The sequence below is a fragment of the Anopheles ziemanni genome, chromosome 3 (assembly GCF_943734765.1).
Source record: "Anopheles ziemanni chromosome 3, idAnoZiCoDA_A2_x.2, whole genome shotgun sequence".
NCBI lineage: Eukaryota > Metazoa > Arthropoda > Insecta > Diptera > Culicidae > Anopheles > Anopheles ziemanni.
Window position 1 is genome coordinate 85,512,486 of NC_080706.1, and position 22,872 is coordinate 85,535,357.

Sequence of the window (22,872 nt, forward strand, 5' to 3'; positions counted from 1 at the left end):
CGGGGTATATCCTCCTACGCTAAGTCGCACAATTTGTTCCCTTAAGGACCGGCTATAATAGCCATATGTCCACCCGCCGTCCACGGGAGGGATAATTCCTTCCGTTGTCAGGACACAAAAACTCGTGGTCCGCTTGATTGATTCAAACAGCACGAGATGTGCGGCAGCTAGGATTTGTCTGACCTGAGCTCCAGCTCGGCGTCACCACGCGGTCGTGCCTAAGATAACCTTACTTTTCCGCTAACCCTTTCAGGAATCTGGTGCACTGCTAACCATCCGCTCTGATGCGACGCCGAACTGGAACTGTTTATTTCACTTAAGCTGGGGATAGACGGATGCAATATTTCACTGCAATGAAATAAAATTTGACATTCGCGATTGCGGTTACAACTTGTTGCCATCCGGTGTTTTGATAGTGCTCGAGCCATCTGCCGTACTGATGTTTTACTTTGCACCAAATGTCAAATTCTCTTCCGATGCAGCAAGTAAACATAGAAGATACAAGTTTAGCTTTTACTCCGAATGCGGTACATGATTCGTTGTCCGCGTATATTGTTGTGGTCAGGAAAATTGTTCGTTGCCGGCGGCAAATTTTCCCGTGTAAGTACTTCCTTTCTGTACCAACAGCAGAACCACCGCGTACCGATGGAAACCGGAACGGTTCCGCCGATTGTTGTGATTCTCGGATCTACCGGCACCGGCAAAACAAAGCTATCGCTACAGCTAGCGGCCCAGTACGGCGGGGAGGTGATAAGTGCCGACTCGATGCAGGTATACAAAGGGCTGGACATTGTCACAGCGAAAGCAACGAAAGCGGAACAGCAGCAAGCCACGCACCACCTGCTTGACGTCGTCACACCGGACCAAGTGTTTACGGTGACCCACTTTAGGGAGAAGGCACTGCCGATAATCGATCGGCTGCTAGAGGAGAACCGGATGCCGATTGTCGTCGGTGGCACAAACTACTACATCGAGAGCATTCTCTGGAAGGTTTTAATTAGCGACGGGGTACAGCGGGAACGACCTCGAAAGCGGCGCATTTCGCCGGACTCCGCTCCTTCCACCATAAAGCCGAGCGGTGGTGCAGCACCGAGCGAATTGGAAGCGCTTGTGAGCCAGCTTCCGACCATGCAGGGCTCGGCGGACGCTTTGGAGAGCTACGATTCGGTTCTGCTTCACCAAGCCCTGAAGCGTGTTGATCCAGAGGCGGCTAATCGGCTCCATCCAAATAACAAGCGGAAGATACTCCGCGCGCTGGAGGTGTACGTTGAATCTGGAGGACGGTGCACCATAAGCCAGAAATTGAAAGATCAGCGAACAGCACCGGGTGCCTGCAGTTTGGGTGGTCCTCTACGATACCACAACGTTGTGATATTGTGGCTTCAGTGCAACCAGCAACCACTCAACGAACGGTTAGATACGCGGGTGGACGGAATGGTTGCGCAAGGACTACTGCCTGAGATCCGGGCTTTCTATGAAAGCTACGTCCAACCGTACGATAACTGTGACTACCACCGAGGCATTCTGCAGAGTATCGGTTTCAAGGAGTTCGTGAAATACCTGCAGCAGTACGATGCCGACAAAGATCGAGAGCTGATGAAGTACCTCGCCACCGGGCAGGAAACTGATATCGTACAGCCCAATCCGGACGGCTTGAGCCTGCTAAACGATTGCCTCGCCTACTTGAAGCTTGTCACGCGGCGCTACTCTCGCCGGCAGCTGCAGTGGATCAACAACCGGTTTCTTTGTGACTCCGATCGAGAGGTGCCACCAATCTACGCCCTTGATACCAGCGATGTATCTCTCTGGATACCGAAAGTGCTGGACAGAGCGAGGACCATCGTAGACGCAGTTATGGCCGGACGCGAGCCACCGTACCCGTGTGTACCAAAGATTGTGAATCCACGCGATCGCTTGCAGGAAGAGAAAACGTTCCGCTGCGAATCCTGCCAGCGAGTCATCATAGGCGAATTTCAATGGCGCATCCATATGCGTTCGAAGAAGCACCAGAAAAGGGCAAAATCAGTTCGCGAGCAGCAGTTGTAGTAAAGCAGTTAATAATGATTACATAATTATGTAAGTTCCTGTACAAACCATTAATAAGACGGTCGTTATCCCAAAGAAAACGGATTAGAAAATTTTGATTGTTTTGATTTTAGTTTGAACAAATATCGCACAGGGGTTTGCAATGAAACCCAAGGCAAAACGGTATACAAAGAGAGACTTGACTTTAGCAAAAGCAAAACGTTGATTTGATAAATTCGAACCTTGTCTTAAATGAATAAAATAAACGTAAGCCAAGATAGTTTCAGTTGAATCGTCATATCGCTCGCATATATTCATGTACAATTGCGCCTCGAGTTTCCTGCTACCGTTAAAAATGTTCTTTTTTACCTTACCGGGCTAATAACATGTGAAAGGGGGTATAAAAAGAGGTTGATAGTGAAAGTTGTGTCGTCTTATTTATCAATATATATTTAAAATTATATCCTATCCCACCTTCACCTCAGTACACCTGTCCGTTGGCGAGACTATTTCATTGCTATTACCCTTATCTTGCCTGGTCTTTATTTTCTTTTTCACCCTCGGAAAATGGGTGCCTGTCCGGTGACGATCAACGGCATAAAGCGTGGACTTGTCCTTCTTATAGGTCTTTTTTAAAGTTTATTCTTCAATAATTTGTTCCTTCTGCACCATTGCCATTTTTGTTCTCTATTGTTGACTATTACCTTGTATATAGCAAAATAGACTGCTAAAATAATCGTCCGAAAATATATATTTATGTATATATATTTTTTTATATACTTTTTTGCTCCTAATTCTAATAGCAATAGGGGAAGGTCAATTTTAGTATCCGTTAACATGCGTTATTGTGTAACATGGTCATTAAAAATTTTCGTGTCCATTATTTCATTTTGTAACTATCACTTATTGTTCTACTCACTTATCGTATCATTTAATGTTCAGAGCAGCATCCCTTGCAGTGCACTGCACCTGCAGTGTTTGCAGCACTTGTTTTTAACTACATAGCTCATACTGCTTTCTAAAAGCACTGTATTTCGTGATTATTTTATTCATCTTTTTGTACGGCCAAAACCTATCTGCTAAACCACCAACGATGGTGGTGGACACAATGGCGCTGACACCGGAATTTGCAACATAGAATTAATACTAGCTACCAAATATCCATGTACAAATAGAACTTATATACACAAAATCTTTCGTCATAATTATCAACATGGTCGTCAAAGTCGTGCATCACGAAGGTTCCGTAGAAAGAGGGAAACAAAAATTAATCCTACTAGAATAAAAGTGGGCAAAAAGCATGTGCGTGTGTGCGTTTGGACAAAACGGATGTAAACATCTTTACAGATTGAGGAGTATGCATTGTATATATATGCTTAGTTCATCCACTTCTTGCAATTCGGTGCGCCACACATACACGAAATCTTGTGGGCATCGTCCTCAATGTCGAACTTGTAGTCGTAGGACAGCTCCTCTCCTCGATTGATGCGCCGTTTCGCGAATATGATGATACGTAGCTCACGATCGACTTCGACCGTTTCTGTGACACAATTTGGATTGCACGAATGGTTGATGTATCGCGCCAGCCCTCCACTGAGCGTTGCGTCGACGACACGCTCCTCATCTAGCCGGAACATGTAGATACCACGGTTCTGTGGGGGGAAAAAATCACACACACATCATTGGTGGGTCAAGAGTTATAAGAGCTCTCGGGCTTCGCTTTCCCTTCCGTGCTTACCTTTGCCTCGTACTGCTTTTCACGCAATTCGGACACCTCGGTGCGGATCACCTCTCCAATGTACTCGATCACCATGGTATGCTTCTCCAGGTCGCGTGCTGCGTACAGCCCAAGGCCCTGTATTTTTGACCGGGCTAGGAATACGTTGTTGCGCCACTCCTGCTTCATCTTCTTGTACTGGGAGCTCTTCGAGTGCACAAACTGCTTGCTGTACGGGCAGGCAACTTCTCCGGCTGGCGAGCTGGTCGGCACGAACGTTGGTCGCTGGCTGGCCGAACCGGTTCGCTGGGTGTGCGGTTTTTTCCACGACAGCGTGTGCTTCAGCTTTGCCTCCGTTCGGGCGGCCCCGGACGGATTGATAGCCAACGGGAGCTCGAGCAGCGGATTGCGTCCGTACTTGAAGCGATAGTCTGTGAGTGTTTCGATGCCGGGCAGGCTCTCGAGGATGCGCACCACGGCCGGTTCGGTCAGCCCGAAGAGATCCTCACCGGTGACATAGCGCGGGAAGAGCTGAACGATGTGGCAGTTTTTGCGCAGCTGCGCCATCTCCTCTAGGATTCGATGCCAGACGGCCTTCGGTGTGGCGTCGCGTAATTCTATGTCTGGCTCAGCCGTTTCCTGGACAAGTACGCGAAACTCGGGCCGTCCGCTGACATCTGCGATCGAGCAGATGTATCGGCACCGTTTGTTCGGATGGCGCATAGACCAATAGAAACGAATCTGTGGGGAACAGAGTAATGATGCAAATTAGAACTGAATAGTTTATATATGCGTGACGAAGTTTTGCAGTACATTTCTTATATCGAAGAAGATTGCGTACCAATGTTCAGACAAATCCGACAGCAGTGGGAAACGTTTTATGTTAGGTATCAGAAGACCACATATTAGCGAACGTAACCATGTCGAACTAAGAGAGCAATAGAGCAGCCACGGTTTTTCTATCTCGCGCTGAATTTTGAATAAAATCAATCACCAACATCAATCAGTCAGATCGAAGGCGTCTTTTTTATACGGTATCTGAATCCATAAAACCCCAAAACAAACTGATCACCAATCTCATAGTTCGCTGATGATTTCAAAAATACCCTATCGGAGCTTATCGGTATCATTTTTCAAAAATGCCACGATGGGCTAAACTGTGCTGCTTCAGTCAGTTTTTTCTAAGTTAAAGGAGGAATTCGATATGTATAAGTCTGCTTTATCCATATAAATACACTGTAATCTTTTTCGACACTTTTACCGGCTAACTGCTTTACACTTGCGCGAAATAAAATTACGGTGGTTTACCGTAAAGTTTTGTTAAAGTTTACTGCCAAAATTCATCACGCGCCCTGTAGAACGAATCTAGTAAGGATAATACTTACGATCTTGTATCCAATCGGGTAGATGTAGTTGGGTGTATGGAAGTTTTGCAACTGATGAGGCAACAGTTGACCCACGTTTAGGAAGATCAAACTGCCCACCCGTAGCAAGTTGCTCGACTCCGAGTGATGCATCACGGACGCTACCTGGCGGCTTTCGTCCCGATCGACATACACTCGCCGCTGCACGCTGAGTGTCGTCAGCTCCGAGTCCTTCTCCGTTTTCGGTGCGTGTGTCTGGCACATGGTGGTTTTGTTCTTGTAAAACACACAGCTATCCTTCATCGCGCAGCTCAGATGGTACACGTTGGCGCAGCGCGTCTTGAAGCACTTGATTGTCGCGCCGAGATTGTTGCAAAACGCACACACCGAGGTTAGGCTCTGCTGGAGCGCGTTCTCCAGGTTCATCAAGGCGCCGTTCACCGTTTCGTACACCCCGTCGGACCAGAGGGCACAGTTGAGGTGCACCCACTTGTCGACATCGTAGTTCAGCAGCCGCGAAGGACCGTCCGCCACGCCGTCTCCAACCGTGTGGCAGAAGATGCAGCGCCGGGTGTCGTCTGGCATCTTCGGCGACGGAGTCACGGTGATGCTCATGCGGAACAACGTCTCAGTGATTTCCTTCTCGGTCGGCTTCTTGAAGCGCTGCACGGGGAAGCAGTTCGGACTGTACGTCTTGTACCGGACGCCCCGCACCTGCTTGGCAGGTGGCGCTCCAACAAGCACGTCCCGCTCTGGAGCACCGTCGTCCGGGTGTTTCTTTTTGCGCTCTCCGCTCAGCGATGCGTCCGTCGTGGATGAGTTTTGTGAGGCGACTTCCTCCATCTCTACGTCCTCTAGAATTTCCTGCTTGATTTCTACACCGCTGACAGCCGTGGACTTTCGGCTCGCACCGGGAGGACCTTCCCCGCTTCCTGTGGGGACCACGGTTTGTTCGGTGGTTCGTGTGGTGTTTCCTTCCTCGTCCAGGACGTTTGTGGGACGCCACTTGAATTGTCGATAGCACTGCTCGCCGCAGAAGTACAGCTCTTCAGATTCCAACTCCTGACCACTAGCAGCAGCCGATCCATTGGATAGCAAAGGAAACTCGGAGGCCTGTGCGATGATGATACTGTTCAGGATGACCACATCACAATGCCGGCAGAAGCGGGCCGATCCGTTCAGGATGGTTTGAATGTCGATCGAGGTGCCTTCCTTTCCGTCGCGCCCCTTGGTGCGATACAGTCCCAGTTTTTGGCTGGTGGGAGACATCGTTCGTTCCACTATCTGGTACGTCGTCGGTGGAGGAATGTCCAGTATGTTTGCCAGGTCACGTAAGACGCCGAAAATGTCCTCGGCAGCGGAGGAGGTAAGTGTCAACGTGACCGTCACATTGCTCGTGTCCTTCAGAGGAGTCGGTGGACCGAACCGTGACCTGATGCCGCCGATCACAGTGTCCTTACCGCCTTCGTTCTCCTTGTTGCTTTCGTTTGAGCCGAACACCCCATTCGGACGGCCACCTTCAGCCGACAACGTCATACCCTTCCGCAGCCGTATCGGAATGGGCGCCAGGATCGGTATGACTGGGGACATTTGCCTATAGACGGTTACCTGATCGTCCTCGGCCGGTTCTTCCTTGATCAAGCGCAAGCCGGGAAAGCAGATGGGTGATTCCCAGCGTATGCACTCGGGGCTAGAGGTGCTGATAATGGTGTCGGGCGAATCGAGATCCCGGTCGCGCACAAACTCATACCGATGACGCTCCTCCGTTTCGAATTTGATCGGTGCAAACTCCTGATCGTAGAAGCCACGCTGTGTCGACGTCGGTACCGGCTCTGGTGGCGGGTCTTTCACACCGAACGGTTTCGTGTTGTAAAAGTCTGCTACAGACGGTAGCTGCGCACTGCCGTAGCTTCCCGTCAGGTCACCGGATGCTATCGAGTAGCCCTTTAGGTTGGTGAACTTGGCCAGATCGCCCGTGCCAAACACGGGGCATACGCCGTAGTTTCGGGGCAATTGGGGTTCGAGGATTTGCATAGGTGGCAGCTGACGCAGCTGTGCCATCAGGTTGTCGATGCAAGTGTCGTAGTCTTCCTCCACTTTTACCGACTTTTTCGGCTTCTTCTTCGCCTGACTGTGTGACTGGTTGTCTTTGTTCGACTGAATTTGCATTTGGCGCCTGTTTTTCTGATACTCTCGACGCTTTTTCTTCTTTAGCTCGAGAGCAATTTCGGCTGCCGTTTTCTCAGGTACTTCCGGTGGAACCGAACCGGCAGGAGCAGCATCCTGCGTCTGTCCCTCCTTGTTTGGAGGAGTTGCAATGGCAGTGCTAGTGGAGGAGGTGCCAGCCATTGGATCACCGCCACCGGGAGCTGCTGGAGACGATTTCATCGTCAACGGTGTCGGAGGTCCCATTGTTGAGGGTGTCGTTATCGTGCTCGACATAGTGGTTGTCGTAGCGACCGATGGCGACTGCTGTTGCCCGCCAGGTGTCTGATCGGATTCTTTGCCTTCAACCGGAGTGCCCGAGCGGGGAGTAACCGAAGCAGGTCTGGAGGTAGACTGCTGCTGGGGTGTTGTGGGTCGTGATCCCGGAGCCGATGTGGTCGTAGAATCATTCGCAATCACCGGACTTGGGGCGAATCGTTTCGAATCGGGTTCTCCTACAGTGTTCTTCGATGTTACCGTCACACTGATGCCACCCGCCGTTTGCAGTGGGGTTGTTGTGGCAGTCGACGCTTGAGCTGTTGTTTGCGGTGATTGGTTTGCGATGATTTCTCGCTTGATTATGGTTATGTTGGTCTCACCAATGGTGCCGCCTACCGGCCCAATCGCATTCGGATTTGTGGCCTGCTGCTGCTGTTGCTGCTGTTGTAGCTGCTGGATGGTGAGCTGTTGCTGTTGTTGTGGGGGTTTTGTGGCTACCATCGGGAGCTGGGAGCCACTGGACGTCACCGGCTGAGGAGTTTGGATCTGGGTCACGGTAATCGAGCCGGATTCAACCTGTACCGTTGCGCCTTGTGCAATGGTAGTGCTAGCATTTGGGAATCCGGCTGCTGCTGCTGCTGCCGCTTGTAACATTTCCTCCTTCTTGATACTTGCGGCAAGCATGTTGGCAGCTAGGTTCGGTGTCGGATGGCTCGACGATATACCGGCCGGTTTCGACACGAACGACGTTTCCCGCGATATCAGCTTCGGTTTCGTTGTTTCAACTGGCGTAACAACTGCAGAAGTAGAAGAGGCCACGGCTGTCACGGTAGCCATAGCAGTTGACGATCCTGCTGATGAGGCTGCGATGGGCGTCGAAGGCGTTGTTACCATTGATGACGACGACGTCAATGAGGAGGACGGCGTAGCGATTGATGCGGACGTGGCCGTGGATGTAATGGCAGCCGCAATCGATTGAGTGCTGATGATCTGTATGGCTGGCGGGTTCGCCGAGGGAGGAATCACTGGTCGGGCAAGCTGTGCCTCGAGCGAACTAACCACTCCCAAGCTGGGAGCTCGCTGGTTGGTTATCAAACTCGGCACAGCACGACCGATCGGTGACGGGGCTGGCGATGACACTGAGGGGTTGGAACCACCAGTAACTCCTACACTATTACCACCACCACCACCACCCCCGCTGCTGCTGCTACCTCCACTGTTCTGCAGTAGCTGCTTCAGCAATACATTTTGCGAATCCTCAGACTTTGACATCACACCGGCTGACGAGGAGGCCGAGGAGGTGGAAGACGACATGCTGGAAAACTTACACCCACTTCCAGTGGACGTTTCAGATTTTGATACAGCCGATGATGAGCCAACGGCCGAGGGTGGAGGTGTTGGCTGCTTTGGCCCAGATGAAGCCGCTGTCGTCGACGAGGAGGAGGAGCTCACGTTCGTGTCGTCGGAAACACTATCCACCGGTTCACTTTTGACCACGTTGGCCGCTTCTAGACTGAGCCGCTTCGAGAGGATCTGCGAGGCCGATTCGCCGCGCCCTTGCACATGGCCCGGTGCCTCATCAGTGGACTTTGAGCGTCGGAAGGAGTTCGAACTCTGGAGCTGATTTTGCAGCAGCGTGCTGATGGCCGACGCATTGCTGCCCTTCACCAGAGGCTGGGAAAGAGTTGCGCTAAGAATGCTCGTAGAGGGTGATGCAGTAGACACAGCCACGGGTGTTACGTTTACACTTGTTATCGTAGCGGCGCGAGTACCACCGCCGCCGCTGCTGTTCATTACTATGGACTTGGTCTGACCGGCATCACTGACAGTGGCGACAACGGTACCCAAGTTGAGGATGCGTGTTTGCCCGGTTGCTTGATTGGTGCATATAATTTGCTGCTGCTGCTGCTGCTGTTGTTGGTTTTGCTGCTGGGGAATCAATGATTGCAGCGATGTTTGCTGCTGATGCTGCTGATTTGCATTGCTGAGAATGGTAGCGATAGTACTGGCACTGTTCGAGTCGACCGTCTTTACCATCGAGTCACTCGCGGACACTACGGTCGGCGTGGCGGTGGTAATTTTTACGAAGCTACCACCCTGGACATTGGTTCCACCGCCTGCTCCTCCTCCTCCACTGTTTCCACCAGCTGGTTGGCTCTGAATGATAACACTGTTTCCGCTGGCCAGCTGTTGCTGCTGATGAGGCTGAAGTTTTATCTGTTGCCCACCACCACCCTGGCCACCCTGACCACCCTGGGTGAGCACAACCAGTTGCTTTTGGTGGTGGCCACCCTGGCCGGCCTGCTTGCTCGGAGCGCGCACCTGTTTCACCACCAGGATGTTGTTGTTGCCACCGCCGATCGCTTGTCCGGGGATGCGACTCAACTGCAACTGCTGTGTGATAAGCTTCGTGCCGGGAATGGACGTGATGGTGGTCGTCGTTAGTCCGGATGCTGCTGCCACTCCACCACCTTGCTGCTGCTGCTGGTGCTCGGACACCTTAATCAAGTTCGACGAGTTTGAAGCGATTGCGGCCGCCGGTAAGATAGTCTTGCCCGACACCGTCTTCAAGATGCTGGCAATCGTTTCCGTTTTGCTCATATTATCACCCTTCGAGCCGATGATTGTATCGAACGTTATCGTCGATATGTTGCTGGACGAGACGTTCGCTGAGGGTGTCGAGGCTTGGTGCCCAGAGGACGCCCCACTCGCTGAGACCGTGGTCGCATTGGATACATTAATCGACGACATGATGGAACGCACTTGTTGCGACACGTTCATTGCATTCAAAGTCAGCTCATTCGGTTGCGACAGGGGCGAAAGTTGCGGTATGGACGATACGATTCGCTGGCCAGTTGGAGTGCCTTGCCGCTCCCCACCGTGTAGGATGGGACTGCGTGAGTTTTCCCTCGATTTCGATATTACGTGCACCGGAATTGTACTGGCGACGGTAGTAGTTGTTGTTGCTGTTGTTGTGGGAGCATTTTGCTTACTATTTCCAGCCGTTGCGTCTGGCTGCTGCTGATTGCCATCTGCCGGCGCTTCGGTCACCTGCACAAATGCGTCCGCCAGGGAGTCGGAGGCGGTCGCTTCCGATTTCTCAAGTGGCAACTGATCAGCATCCTCCTGGCTGATGGAGCTGTCCGGTGAGATGGAATCATCTTCGAAGATTTTGGTCGGAAGTGACGTATCCTGTGTCACGGTGAGTGTGGAAAGCTTCGCATAGCTCAAACTCGGTGACGGTGCCTTCGGTTTGCTTTTCAATATTATATTTTCAATCTGCGGCTGATGTTGCTGTTGTTGTTGCTGTTGCGAAGAAACTGTTGTAGCTTGCACACTGGTTGCGGTGTTTGTGGAAGTTAAGCTACTGCTGCTGGCCACTGCTACATTGGCAACGGTCAACTGAGTGGCGAGCGCCTGAGCTTGCTGTATTTTTATCTGCGAACCCACCGCCAGTTGCTGAGCTTGGAGTTGTTTTTGCTGCTGGATCGTAACGGCGGCCGTGCCGGGGCGAGCGAAGGTCTTCGTGATGAAGGGAGCCGACTGGTTTAGGTTCAGCGACGACAGCGTTACGATACTGGTTGTGTTGATCTTCTGCCCGGCCACGGCTATCACCGTTCCGCCGGCGGAATTCTTCGAAATGTTGCTGATCGACAACCCGGACGTGTTGAGAATCTTCTTCGTCGTCGTCGCCGTTGTCGTCGCGCGGCTGACTGCGTTCTGGTGGTCCTGCGCACCCCCACCCGTCTTCGAGGCGGTCGCCATCGGGAAGCTTTTTTTCAGTATCGGCACCGAGATGGTGGTATTTCCGATCGATAGCTTGGCCGTTGTTTCCGTTGCATCCTTCACCAGCCGCTGGTGGGCGGCGGATACAATGGGTCGGGTTTGCATCAGCGTTTTCTGTATGGCAATGGTCCCCGCGGGATAGGCAATTGGTTTGGGACTGTTTTGCTGCTGCTGGTGCTGCACCGTTACGATGGTCATCTCTTTCGTCGGTGAAACCGTTTTCTCTTCCTTGCGCTGCTGCTGATGCTGGTGGACGCTAATAGTTTCTGACGACTTTGCGGAACTAGTGGTCTCACTCATCCCTCCGCCGCCGTCTGCTGTTGTCCCTTCTATTGGACGACTATCGATCATCGCCTCGAAGTCTTCTGCCGTCGTCGTGATGTTGCTGTCATCGACGCTCTCCACAATCTCTATTTCGGAGCTGCCCAACAAGGGTTTGTCCTTTGAACTGTCGTCCATTAGCAATTCCACCGTAACGGTTCGGGTATCTTTCTTAGTAATGCTGGAAATTATACCGCCACCGGAACCACCAGTACCACTACCACCACCGTCTTCGCTGTCCACACACTCAACCACATCGTCGGAGAAAAGATTGTATTCACCACCGGATACTATTTGCGAATCGAGCGGACTACCAACAATCTCGTATCCGGTTGGGGTCGTACTAAACGACTCGATGATCGCTTCATCCCCATCCGTGCCATGGTGTGCGACCGAGTTCAGGGAAACCTCCGCATCGACCAGTGTCTTATCGTTATCATCATCGTAATCGAGCAATCGTTGTTGCTTCTCATCCGGACTGCTGTCGATTACGACAATCTCCTCGACGCTGCTACTACTGCTACTGCTACCGCCGCTGTTGTTATTGACCACCGTAGTTGTCGCTCCCAGTTGGTTCACTTGGTTTACCGGCTTTAAGGTGACGGCTCCCATCGTACCTGCCAGTGATTTCTGCACGATCGTGATACGATTGCGGTGCTGAATGAAGGTCGCATTGGCACTAATGGTTTGCTGCTTGGTGGTCACTGCTTGTGGTCGCTGTCCAGAAGTGCCCGCGCTCGTAGCAGCACCCGCTTGTTGTTGTTGCTGCTGTTGCTGTTGTTGTTGTTGTTGCTGTTGTTGTTGTTGCTGTTTTTGTAATTGCTTTTGTAGCTGTTGCTGCTGAAACTGAGCCACTGGATTGGCGCGCTTGTTCCCCCTGGCACTACCCCACATTGGCGATCCGCCACGTAGACCTAACTTTATGTAACCAAACGTTCCGAATGGCAGAGGAAGTGGATTCAATGGGTGATTCATTCCTCCACCACTACCACCACCACTCCCGACGGTAGAATTGGTTGTGTAGCTACCATCGCCGGTCGGTAGGGACTGTTGTCGTATAAGTTGCTGCTGCTGTATTTGCTGTTGCTGTTGCTGCTGTTGCTGCTGTTGAACTTGCTGCACCTGCTGCTGCTGCTGCTGTTGTTGCTGCTGTTGCCCGTAATACATCATCGGACTTTGAGGCATTGGGGATGATGTAGGTGTGGTTCCGCCGCCTCCAATGCTTAGCAATGGGGAAGGTGGTTGCTGGTGAATTGGACTTTGCTTTGCATAATTCATTTGTTGTTGTTGCTGCTGCTGCTGCTGTTGCGCCTGCTGTTGTTGTTGTTGTTGTTGTTGTTGTTGTTGTTGTTGTTGTTGTTGTTGTTGCATTTGATGCATCTGCATTTGTTGCTGCTGCTGTTGCATCATTTGCATTTGTTGCTGGTTTGGTTGCTGTTGCATCATTGTACTTGCACTACCCGCTGCTGCGTGTTGAGGTGATTGTTGTTGTTGTTGTTGTTGTTGTTGTTGTTGTTGTTGTTGTTGTTGCTGCTGTTGTTGCTGTTGCAAGATTTGTTGCTGGCGTTGCTGCTGAATCTGCTGAATGCGTTGCTGTTGCTGCATGAACTGTATAGTTCGGGGATCTATGCCTTGCTGCGGTTGTTGCATCTGATGTTGAGCAACATTGCCCCCACCTGGAGACATGATGGGCTGGGGGCTGCCTAGGGGCGAATTGTACCCGCTAGCTGTGCCACTCGAACCAACCGGTTGCATTTGTTGGCGAACGGCATTTGGGTTTTGTCCGATTAACTGCTGTTGTTGTTGCAATTGTTGTTGCTGTTGTTGTTGCAATTGTTGCTGCTGTTGTTGTTGTTGCAATTGTTGCTGCTGTTGTTGTTGTTGCAATTGTTGCTGCTGTTGTTGTTGCAATTGAATGCTGTTTGCAACACGCATTCTTACGTTCGGATCGTTCGGTATAATTTGTGGGCGCACAAAGCGCGTTTGTTGTTGCTGCTGCTGTTGTTGTTGCTGCTGTTGCTGTTGATTCATTATGGTGTTCTGTAGCATCATGCCTTGCTGTGTGTACTGGTGGCCGGGGCTCGGTACCATGCGGCCCGTTGCACCGACAAGCTGCTGGCCGCCTACACGGTGCTGCGGGGAGGTCATTCTTGGCGCTGGCGATGTCAGTCTACCGGGTATCGATGGCGACGGCGATGGGCCACCTGCCGGCCCAGGACTGAACGGATTCTCGTCAATCTGGGAGTGTGGAGTACCGATACGGGGCGAAGGTTGCATCGTGCTGTACGGAGACATAGCACTGTTTGAGTTGGTGTGATTACCGCCTGGGCTTTGCAGGACCGAATTAACGCTTGCTGGTCCGGGACTGTGTGACAGGAGCGGGCTGGGCGAATGCAGTGGACTTTGATTCGGCTGCAGGATAGGATTGCCTAACGGGGACTGTACCGGAGGCTGATAGAGCGAGCCTGGCTGCGAGCTGGGTGAGGGCGACATGAGAGGAGACGGTGGGGCAATAAGTGATTGAGCGGGAGAGCTGCCAGGTGGTGCCCCGACCGGAGTCGGAGTTGTCGCCGCTGGTTTAGACGTCGGATGCTTCGTTTTGTAGTCCTGCAGTATAACGGAATGCTGCCGTTGCTGACGGCGCGCATTTTCTAGTTGCTTTTGGATGATACCATGATCGGCAGTTATTTTCTGCAACTCTTTGGCGTCGTTGTCCGTCAGTTCGTTACCCTGCTTGCGCAAGTGGCGCTGCTTGGTGTTGAGCTGTTTTTTCACCTTGCGCAGTTTCACTATTTCCGTTTCATAGTACTTCAGTTGGTTCGACAGCACCGTATTCTGTTGGTTCAACCAATTTTCGTAGTTGATCTGCAGCACGCGGTCCTGGTCGGTTGCGATAGTTTCCGGTGGTTGTGGAGGTTGGGGTTGCAAATTAGCCTGAAACAGTGGGATTGATTTGTTGGCCGAAGGATCGGTGGTCGTTGCAGTTGAGGGCGCCGTTGTTGTTGCAGCACCGGTTTGTAAAGTGGTAGTTGTTTTCGCCATTTGACTATTGGTTGCGATGGGCTGTGAAGATATTTGTCCTCCCAATACCGTACCGGCTCCTGCTGCTGCTGTTGTCTGTACTGGTGTCGGTGGGCGCCAGTGGGTGTTCATTCGTTGTTGCTGTTGCTGCTGTTGTTGCTGAAGCATGAATTGTGTCCCATTCGGTGATTGCATCTGAATCTGACCGTGCATCCCTGGTGGTGATTGAAGCTGCTGCTGTTGGTTTTGATGTAGCTGATTAACCACCATGCCGGCGGACTGCTGTGACCCACGTACAATGCCTTGTGGATTGTTCATAATGCCATCGTACTGCTGCAAAGAAATAAGCATTAGTAACATTTTATTTTTTATACATTAAGATCAAACAACGGCGCTTACCTGATCGGCCAACAAGTTAGCTGGCATATCGCTAACTTGCTGCAGTTGATTAGCTTGCTCCCGTTTTTCCTGCTCAACCATGTCCTCCAGCAATAGTCGTTGTTCCTGGGGTAAAAATAAGAAGAAAAAACAGAACTCGACATTAGTAAATATAAACCGGATGCCCTCCAGTAACGCGTTGCTACTACGGACACACGTTCTACTACTTTACGGTTCCAACACGCACACACATGATGCTCCATGTGTTTCCGGTGAGAAACAACTAAATAGAATCTAGAGGATGGTTTACCCAGGTAGTTCTGAAAAGTCTGAATCTTTGCAACTCAGCTACGGAAGAACTACACGAAATACGAGGCAACTGTTTGGCACACAGTCACATTCCATCGCATTTGTACTTTAGACGGTGTGTTTTACAGTTTAGAAAATATATGCTTTTTACTTATCCAATATTGGAAAAACAATCGTTTTGCTAGCACAGACAAAAGCACTTACAGCAGTTAGCTAGCTAGTCAGGTCAGGTAGAGGAACTAGCATTGAAAGGGCGCAGAATACAGTTCTATTTGAGTTTTGTTAAATGCGACGACGAAATGACGAACGGAAAGAAAAAAGCCAAGTGTTTTCTTTTGTGATTTGCAGCGTGCATAGTCTACGCTACGCTAAAATGCTTGTCTTCCTACGAAAATGAATACGATAGAAATCAATCTGCTCGTATTGATTACACTATATATGTATATAAATAAAAGAAAACTAGCGAACGAGCATGTGTCATTGGTGAGCTTGAAGAAATAGGACCGGTGTGTAAATAGTGACAGCCTCCGTACACGATGCGGCACGGTGAAGGTGCAGGTAATAGTTATAAGTAAGTTATTGTTTCGGTGTACTTAAAGGTGCCGGTGCGGTACCGGTGCGCCGGCGATTCTCTCACCTTTAGCAATAGCGAACGTCGCGTAGAAGGTGTTGATAGTGTTGTGTTCGGTACACAGCAGTTATTATAATATTTCGCATACATCTGATGCTGACCAGTGTTCGAAGATGAAAAGAAGAATAAGTAAAACGTGATGGCGTAACACAGCACAATTCAAAACAAACGTGGGTGTTTGTGACAGGGGTAAACCGAGCAATGGGAAGGCAAGTAAGGACTGATCAAAAAGGCAGCAGGAAGACATTTAACTCATGTGTAGAGGTTGGTTTTGTTTTATAATAAATCCAGTGCTTGAGTTTAATTAAGAGTATAGCAGGGACATGCCTCTGTCTGGAGTGCCAGAGTGGATATGGATACTGATTTGTTTTGTTTGAAAATGTCGAAAAGTGGTGCTCATAATGAGTAATAAAATGATTGTTTGCTCAGATTTTCAGTTCAGTCTTTTTCGGTTTGTGTAAATTACGCGTAGATGAGCGTAAAGTCTACAATATTACTCATGATTTATTTTATGATGTCAAATTCATTCCACAAGTAATGCGAGTAAATGTTTCTCTTATTGCCCGGAAATTAAACTGAAACACACAACAATCTAGAAGTTCAAGGGAATACATCTTTTTTTTAACTCGCATTTAATTGTACTGTATTATAATGATCGACAAACTTAGACTGCATCTAAAAAAAAAACAACATTTTTATAATTTTTGTTTTCTAATAAACTGACCCGGTAGGACTGTGTGTGGATTGTAATCTGTAAGATACTCATTAACAGTCAACAATATCACATAGGTAAACATATTTGGCAATCGATTGCCCACAGTAAGTTAATATGAGCTATACAAAATATGATTGAGTTTTAAAATTGAACCATTTCCCACATTTAACGATGATGATAAAACAAAATTGCGAAATTAAAAATAACCACAGTATGAATTTGGTAAAATGAATTTTTAATTTAAAAAACAACGCCTGACTCACCTGAACGGGAGCGGTCCCCATTGGATTTGATTGGTTGCCCGGATACGGTGGCGGAGGTTCGGGATACGGCGGCGGTGGTGGCTGACCAACTGCAACAGGTACGCCACCCTGCTGTTGCTGCTGAGTTGTCTGACCCTGAGCTTGCGGCTGGACATTCTGCAGCTGCTGGTGTTGCATGGCCATTTGCGTTTGGTTCTGTATACCACCTCCACCGCCCCCAAGCTGCTGCGGCTGCTGCTGGGATGGTTGCCCTTGTCCAGGCATATTGGTGACCGTCTGTATCATACGGTTGCCTTGCATCTGCTGTACAATGCGCGTCTGTTGCGGTTGACCTGGTATAATGTTCTGCACGAATCCTGCACCCATTTGCTTCAATTGTTGCATTCGCTGTTGCTGTTGGTTCATGAGACTGAAACAAAGAAGGGAATATTCAGCAACGACCATTGACACACTCGTTACACGAATAATAGTGACTTACCCAGCCTTCATATTCACAATACCAACAGTTCCATCCTTATTTATCATCCTAGGCCCAAGTCCCATGGGATTTGCGCCAATCAAGACACCCTGTTGCATCTAGGGATGCAGGGTAAGGCAAGAGAGGTAAATGTTTCATTCAAAGTATGACCTTTTTTCTACAAATTTTGTCAATCCCTACCTGTTGTTGTGGTATTTGTGAATGCATTTGATGTATCTGGGATTGCCCCAACATGTTCGGGCGGATTGCTTTCATTTGAGCACCGCCCGGAAGTTGCTGCATTTGCTGCTGTGGAACAGGACTCGAACCGATAAGCTGTTGCTGGGCGAACTGATGTTGCTGTTGTGGTTGCATTGTCGTCTGATGTTGCTGTTGTGGTTGCATTGTCGTCTGCAGCTGCGGTTGTTGCATCATCTGTCCTTGCATTGGCATAAATTGTCCAGGTTGCATCGTGTTTTGAGCCGTCACTACGGTATTTCCCATATTCGGCATCAAAGTCTCGTTCCCAGACGACGGTCTACCAGCATTCGCAGCGGATGTTTGTTTGTTCTGTTGCTCCGCCATGCCATCACCTGCAGTGTCCGACTGCAGCTTTTGCTTGCTTTTGGCATCGGATTCTTTGTTTTCGTCGTCGAGTTCCAGACTGTCGAGGAGGTTCGACTTTTCGCCGTCCGTCGTGTCGAGCTCAGGATCTGCGTACTCGAGAATGTTGAAATCCTCTCCCATTTCCGCCGTCAGCGAATTGAGTAGATCGGCATCATCATCGCCCAGCTCACCAAGCAAGTCGCCAACCCCTTCTACCTCACCCATACCCGTGTTATCCTCTTGTTCCAGTTTCTCCAACTCAGCACTAACGCTATCCGGAATTTCTGACGATCCATCCGATTGTCCAGAACCAGATGCCGATGCTTGCTGCTGCAGTTGCTGTGAATGCTGTTGTTGCTGTTGCTGCTGCTGCTGGATTTGTTGTGACGTTCTCGGCGAGGAGGGAACAACATGTGCGTCACCCTCACCCGCCAACCGTTGGGCTAGAAGCGCAATGTTGTGTTGGTCGGTTTGTGAAGGGGTAAGTACTTGTTGTTGCTGATGTGGTTGCGTGATCATTTGTTGTTGCTGGACATGCATCAAATGTCCCATTGGAGAGACAAACTGTGTTCCCTCGGGGACAGTGGAACCAATAATTTGCATTCGTTGCCGCAGTACCTGCCCTGATTGTTGCTGCTGCGGTTGCATCATTCCCTGCTGTTGAGATATAAGCAACTGATTTGGGCCTGCAGAGCGGACAATTTGCTGTCGAACGAGGATCTGATTGTTGGCTCCTACGACGATATTACCGGTCGGTCTTATCATCGTACCCGGCATACGCGGTCTAGCCATCATGTTTGGTGGCAACGGCTGTCGGAACGTTCCCAAATCGGTGGGGCTGGAAGGCATTGGGCCTTGACTCTGTACTCCTTGCATTATTCCGGCCTGTTGCTGCTGCTGCTGCTGAAGTTGCACGAGTTGATGTTGTTGTTGTTGCGCCATTTGAGATTGCTGCTGCTGCTGTTGTTGTACTTGGGCAGCCTGCTGTTGTTGTTGCATTTGGGATTGCTGCTGGTGCAATTGTTGTTGCTGCTGCTGCTGTTGTTGTTGCTGTTGCTGCTGTTCGTCCATAAACCCTCCCGGCGACTGCACTTGGGCTTGAGGTGACTGTTGGGCAACCGATTGTTGCATCAAACCAACACCACTCGCCGGTCCGCTAGCAACATTGTTCATCTGACCACCGGATGGTGGATTCGGTGCAGGGAGTTGTTGCCGTTGCAAAAGATCGCGCAACTGTCGATTCCCTTCCTGCGGTGACTGGGCGAATCCATCGGAGCGGGGCGAGGTGAAAGGCGAGCCTTGCATCGGGCCAAACAAGTCACCAGGACGTGCGTAAACCGTCGGTCTAGAAGTGCCTGACGAAAACTGAGGCCTCGGTGTGCCTGGTGCACCCGCGTACCCGCTAGCATCCATCGTGTTCATGCGCATACTGCCTGGGACAACGTTGGGTCCAATCTGTGGCCCCGTGTAGGCGGGACTTCTGTTGGCAGCTGCCACTGGGCTTTGGTGTCCCATGGACCGGGGAGTTTGCGGTGAATGATGGACGGCGTATCCATCCGATCCAAGGCCTTCGGAAGGAGGGCGCACGAACGGATCCATGCCGGAGTGCTGACTCACGGGGGATTCCGGCATAACATCATGTGGAGATTGTGGCTGTTGCGACTGAGGTGAAAACGGACTCAATGGCATTCGATTCCCCTGACCAACCGGACCGGGCAGCTGGCGTTGTTGTTGCATCGGTACGGGAAGCCCTCTAGCTGGCATACCCATTGGATGCTGAAAGCTACCGGATACGGGACTGGAGGGGGCATTCATTCCCATACTACCGCCGACCGATGGAGGCATGCGGGTTTTGTTTACGGGAGAAACGAAAGGACCTCTTGAATTGGGCGAGGGGCTTGCCATTGGACTCATTCCCGGTCCCACATCTGTCGCAACTTGCAGTTGCATTGTTGGATCTGTGAACAAGAATGTGAGAAATAAAAATAGAGGAATGTTAACAAGCTTATCTTTAAACTTGAGTTGTAGGTTTTGCGATATACCTTGCATTCGTTGCTCTGGCAACAGCAAATGCTGCTGCGATTGCTGCTCCCGAGCTCGTTGCTGCTGCAACTGCTTCCATTGACGTTCCTGCTCCGCCTCGCGCATGCTTTTCTGTTGTGCATTTATTTTATCCTGATCCTGGTTGACGGAAAATAAAGTATTCGCGCAATAGGAAAATAAAGCAAAAGAAAGAAAAAAAAGATGGATTTACTTGAATCATTCTACTTTTGCGGTGTGCTTTTTAGTGCCATATATGCAGTCGAAAGGAAGCAAATAAAGAAAACAACTAGCTATCGTAACCATCGAAAGGATATATCTGAAGTAGACAAATGATAAAACAATGCCATCAATAGAGTATATTCTCAGACCATAATATTCAAGCTAGAACCTACTGCTGTTATAAGCATTTACGTTTGTTATCCGAAAGTTCACATTAATGGTGAGCTTTGCTTGCAGCTTGCATACACCTTATTGATTTGATTGTTTGCACCATTAAACTTAATTGGCACTCAAACGAGCTACACATAGAAATTAATATATCGAAATATTAACAAAACTTTTAACAGTAACTAGCCAAGTAGTTATTAATATCCAGGGGACGTGCAAAAGGTGCAAAAATCAAAATATATCCATTACATGATAACTATAGTAGAAAACAAACAATTGAAAAAGAATGACGTGAAATCAATGTTGATGATATGTACAGGTCTGTAACTTTTAAAATGTATTAAAATGTGAAACAAACGGTTTCACATTGAAACAGATAATTATTAAATAAGACACATAAAGTAAAAGTTAAACATGAGTGAACTATGAAATAATGATTTTTGTCATTTACATTTATAAAAAAAAAGCCAGAACCATAAAATTACTTCAAAACCACAATTTTTATACATTACTAATTAAATTTAAATGAAACATTATTATAAGAGCACAAAATAAAGCGTTTACAATAAAAACACATAACATGCGTTAGATGGACATATACTATCTGCGTGAAGAGAGCGAAACGCTAAATTTCGTAAATAGTTGATGTGCCACAAACCCTCGAATAAACATTCTACCTATCCTTTGATGCACAAATATATAACATGTAATACGAAATGGGCGAAAACATAAAAATGGAAACAAGGAAAGGGCGTGTCCACGATATTTCGTAAACTTTGGGAAACAAAACTCAAAACAGCTTTCCACCAAAATATCAATATTCGAGTAAGGTTTCGATAAAATTTAGAGCAAAAAGCAAACTATTATTAAAAAGAAATATGAAAATAAGGTTGAAAAATTTCAAAAATACTGCTGATTTTGAATAAAGAAAACAATGTCAATCTAAGACAATTCCAATCGGCCAACAGCTTTGTTAGAGCACTGCAAAATACAATCAAATCTAGCAGAATAAAAATACTATCTGCAAGAAAAATTAGAAAAAAAAACACTGGAAAACTACAACAACAAGCTGTGTTATAAAAACAATGTTATATAAAAATATTTAAACCAAAAGACAAAATCGATACGATTCATTTTCTAGCAGCAAGTTGGCAAATTCAAACAAAACCGAAATGGAATGGTAGTAGAAGTAAAACAAAACATTCGCTTTACGTTTTCTATCGATTAAGATTCTCACCGTTTCGGGTGCGGTAGTAGTAGTAGTGGTAGTAGTAGGAGCAGAATGGATACTAGCATTACTAGTTGTGGTAGTACTTGTGTTGGTAGCAGTAGTAGTAGAAGTGATGGTGGTGGAGGTAGAAACAATACTGGTCACAGTACTAGTAGCACTTAGCAAACAGGGAGTATTGGTGTTGGTAGTGGTGGTGGTGGTGTTGGTGTTGATGGTAGTAGTGGTTGTTATGGTGGTGGTAGGGTAGGTAGTGGTTGTGGCGATGGTGTTAGCACTATCTGAGAATGAGGATGTAACGGCGGCACTAGTAACATGATCACTAGGGATAACATTGGGAAGACAGCCATTGGTAGTGCTTCCATCGTCGCTTGGATTTGGGCTGCCCACGCTGGAACCATCTATCGCCATCGTGTCATTGCTACCACCATCGGGTTTCGTAAGGGAAAAAGTGTTTTTAGTAGCCGTCGTCGGATTACTGGGGTCGTGTTTTGTTTCCATTCCACCAGGCATTGTTGAGGAGAGAACCGCAAAGTGCGGAGACTGTGGTGCGCTGACACTTTTTGCGCTGGTAGGGGTCATCTCGTACGTCCCGACGCCATCGAGGGATGGAAGCGTACGCATGATTTCGCAGGGGGTCAGTACGCGGATTTGCTGATCATTTACGTTCATCATCGTTACGGAAGAAGTGACGCCAGTGTTGAGCACCGATGGTGTCCGTGGCCTTTGCGGGCTGCCGTGCTGTTGCGGGCTTTGGTGGCCTAGCAACTGGTGCCCCGCTGTAGTTATAAGTATTTTTTGGGACCCATCCGGACCGACGTTGATGATCTTATTGACATTCGCTGAACGTGAATGCTGTTGCTGTTGCTGCTGCTGCTGCTGCTGTTGAGTCTGTAAAGTTTGTTGTTGGGCAGCAATTTTATTGATCGTTTGCAGCGAAGCGGCCAAAATAGGGGATTGAATCGCACCCCCGCTTCCGCCACCAGCAGCAGTCGCGGCTGTGACAGTATTGCCGAGGATATTGAACCCCTGTGGCAGAAACGCCGGTCTGATGTGTGCGAAGCCTGGCCGCAGCACGGCACTGGAATTGGTATTGAAGTTCCCGTTCGGGTTTACGGTCACATTCGGTGCCGGGCCGTTCCGTGGGCCAAACTGATGATGATGATGATGGTGTACGGTAAAGTGCGGCGAGGTAAC

The 22,872-nt window shown here is 49.1% G+C and overlaps 2 protein-coding genes across 2 annotated transcripts in view; one reads left to right on the forward strand and one right to left on the reverse strand.

Moving 5' to 3' along the window:
- The first annotated feature begins 487 nt into the window (after positions 1-487).
- On the forward strand, positions 488-2,046 carry LOC131287110 (tRNA dimethylallyltransferase). The gene has a single exon (XM_058316129.1). It carries the CDS (start codon positions 523-525, stop codon positions 2,044-2,046), a length of 1,524 nt encoding a protein of 507 aa, XP_058172112.1. The 5' UTR covers positions 488-522.
- Positions 2,047-2,357: 311 nt separating this feature from the next.
- The window catches only part of LOC131285688 (histone-lysine N-methyltransferase 2D-like), a 32,530-nt gene continuing 12,015 nt past the window's right edge, over positions 2,358-22,872 (reverse strand). Inside the window, exons 10-19 of the mRNA XM_058314544.1 lie at positions 20,060-20,198; positions 17,613-19,975; positions 17,433-17,530; positions 16,955-17,363; positions 15,058-15,162; positions 13,526-14,991; positions 8,724-13,444; positions 5,128-8,669; positions 3,764-4,483; positions 2,358-3,677 (exon numbers count right to left, since the gene is read on the reverse strand). Of these exons, the coding sequence (XP_058170527.1) occupies positions 3,402-3,677; positions 3,764-4,483; positions 5,128-8,669; positions 8,724-13,444; positions 13,526-14,991; positions 15,058-15,162; positions 16,955-17,363; positions 17,433-17,530; positions 17,613-19,975; positions 20,060-20,198 (13,839 nt within the window). The 3' untranslated portion in view covers positions 2,358-3,401. The remainder of the gene's footprint in view (positions 3,678-3,763; positions 4,484-5,127; positions 8,670-8,723; positions 13,445-13,525; positions 14,992-15,057; positions 15,163-16,954; positions 17,364-17,432; positions 17,531-17,612; positions 19,976-20,059; positions 20,199-22,872) is intronic.

Coding starts and splice junctions, on each gene's coding strand:
- LOC131287110 (XM_058316129.1), top strand. CDS start 523: ATGCGGTACATGATTCGTTGTCCGCGTATATTGTTGTGGTCAGGAAAA.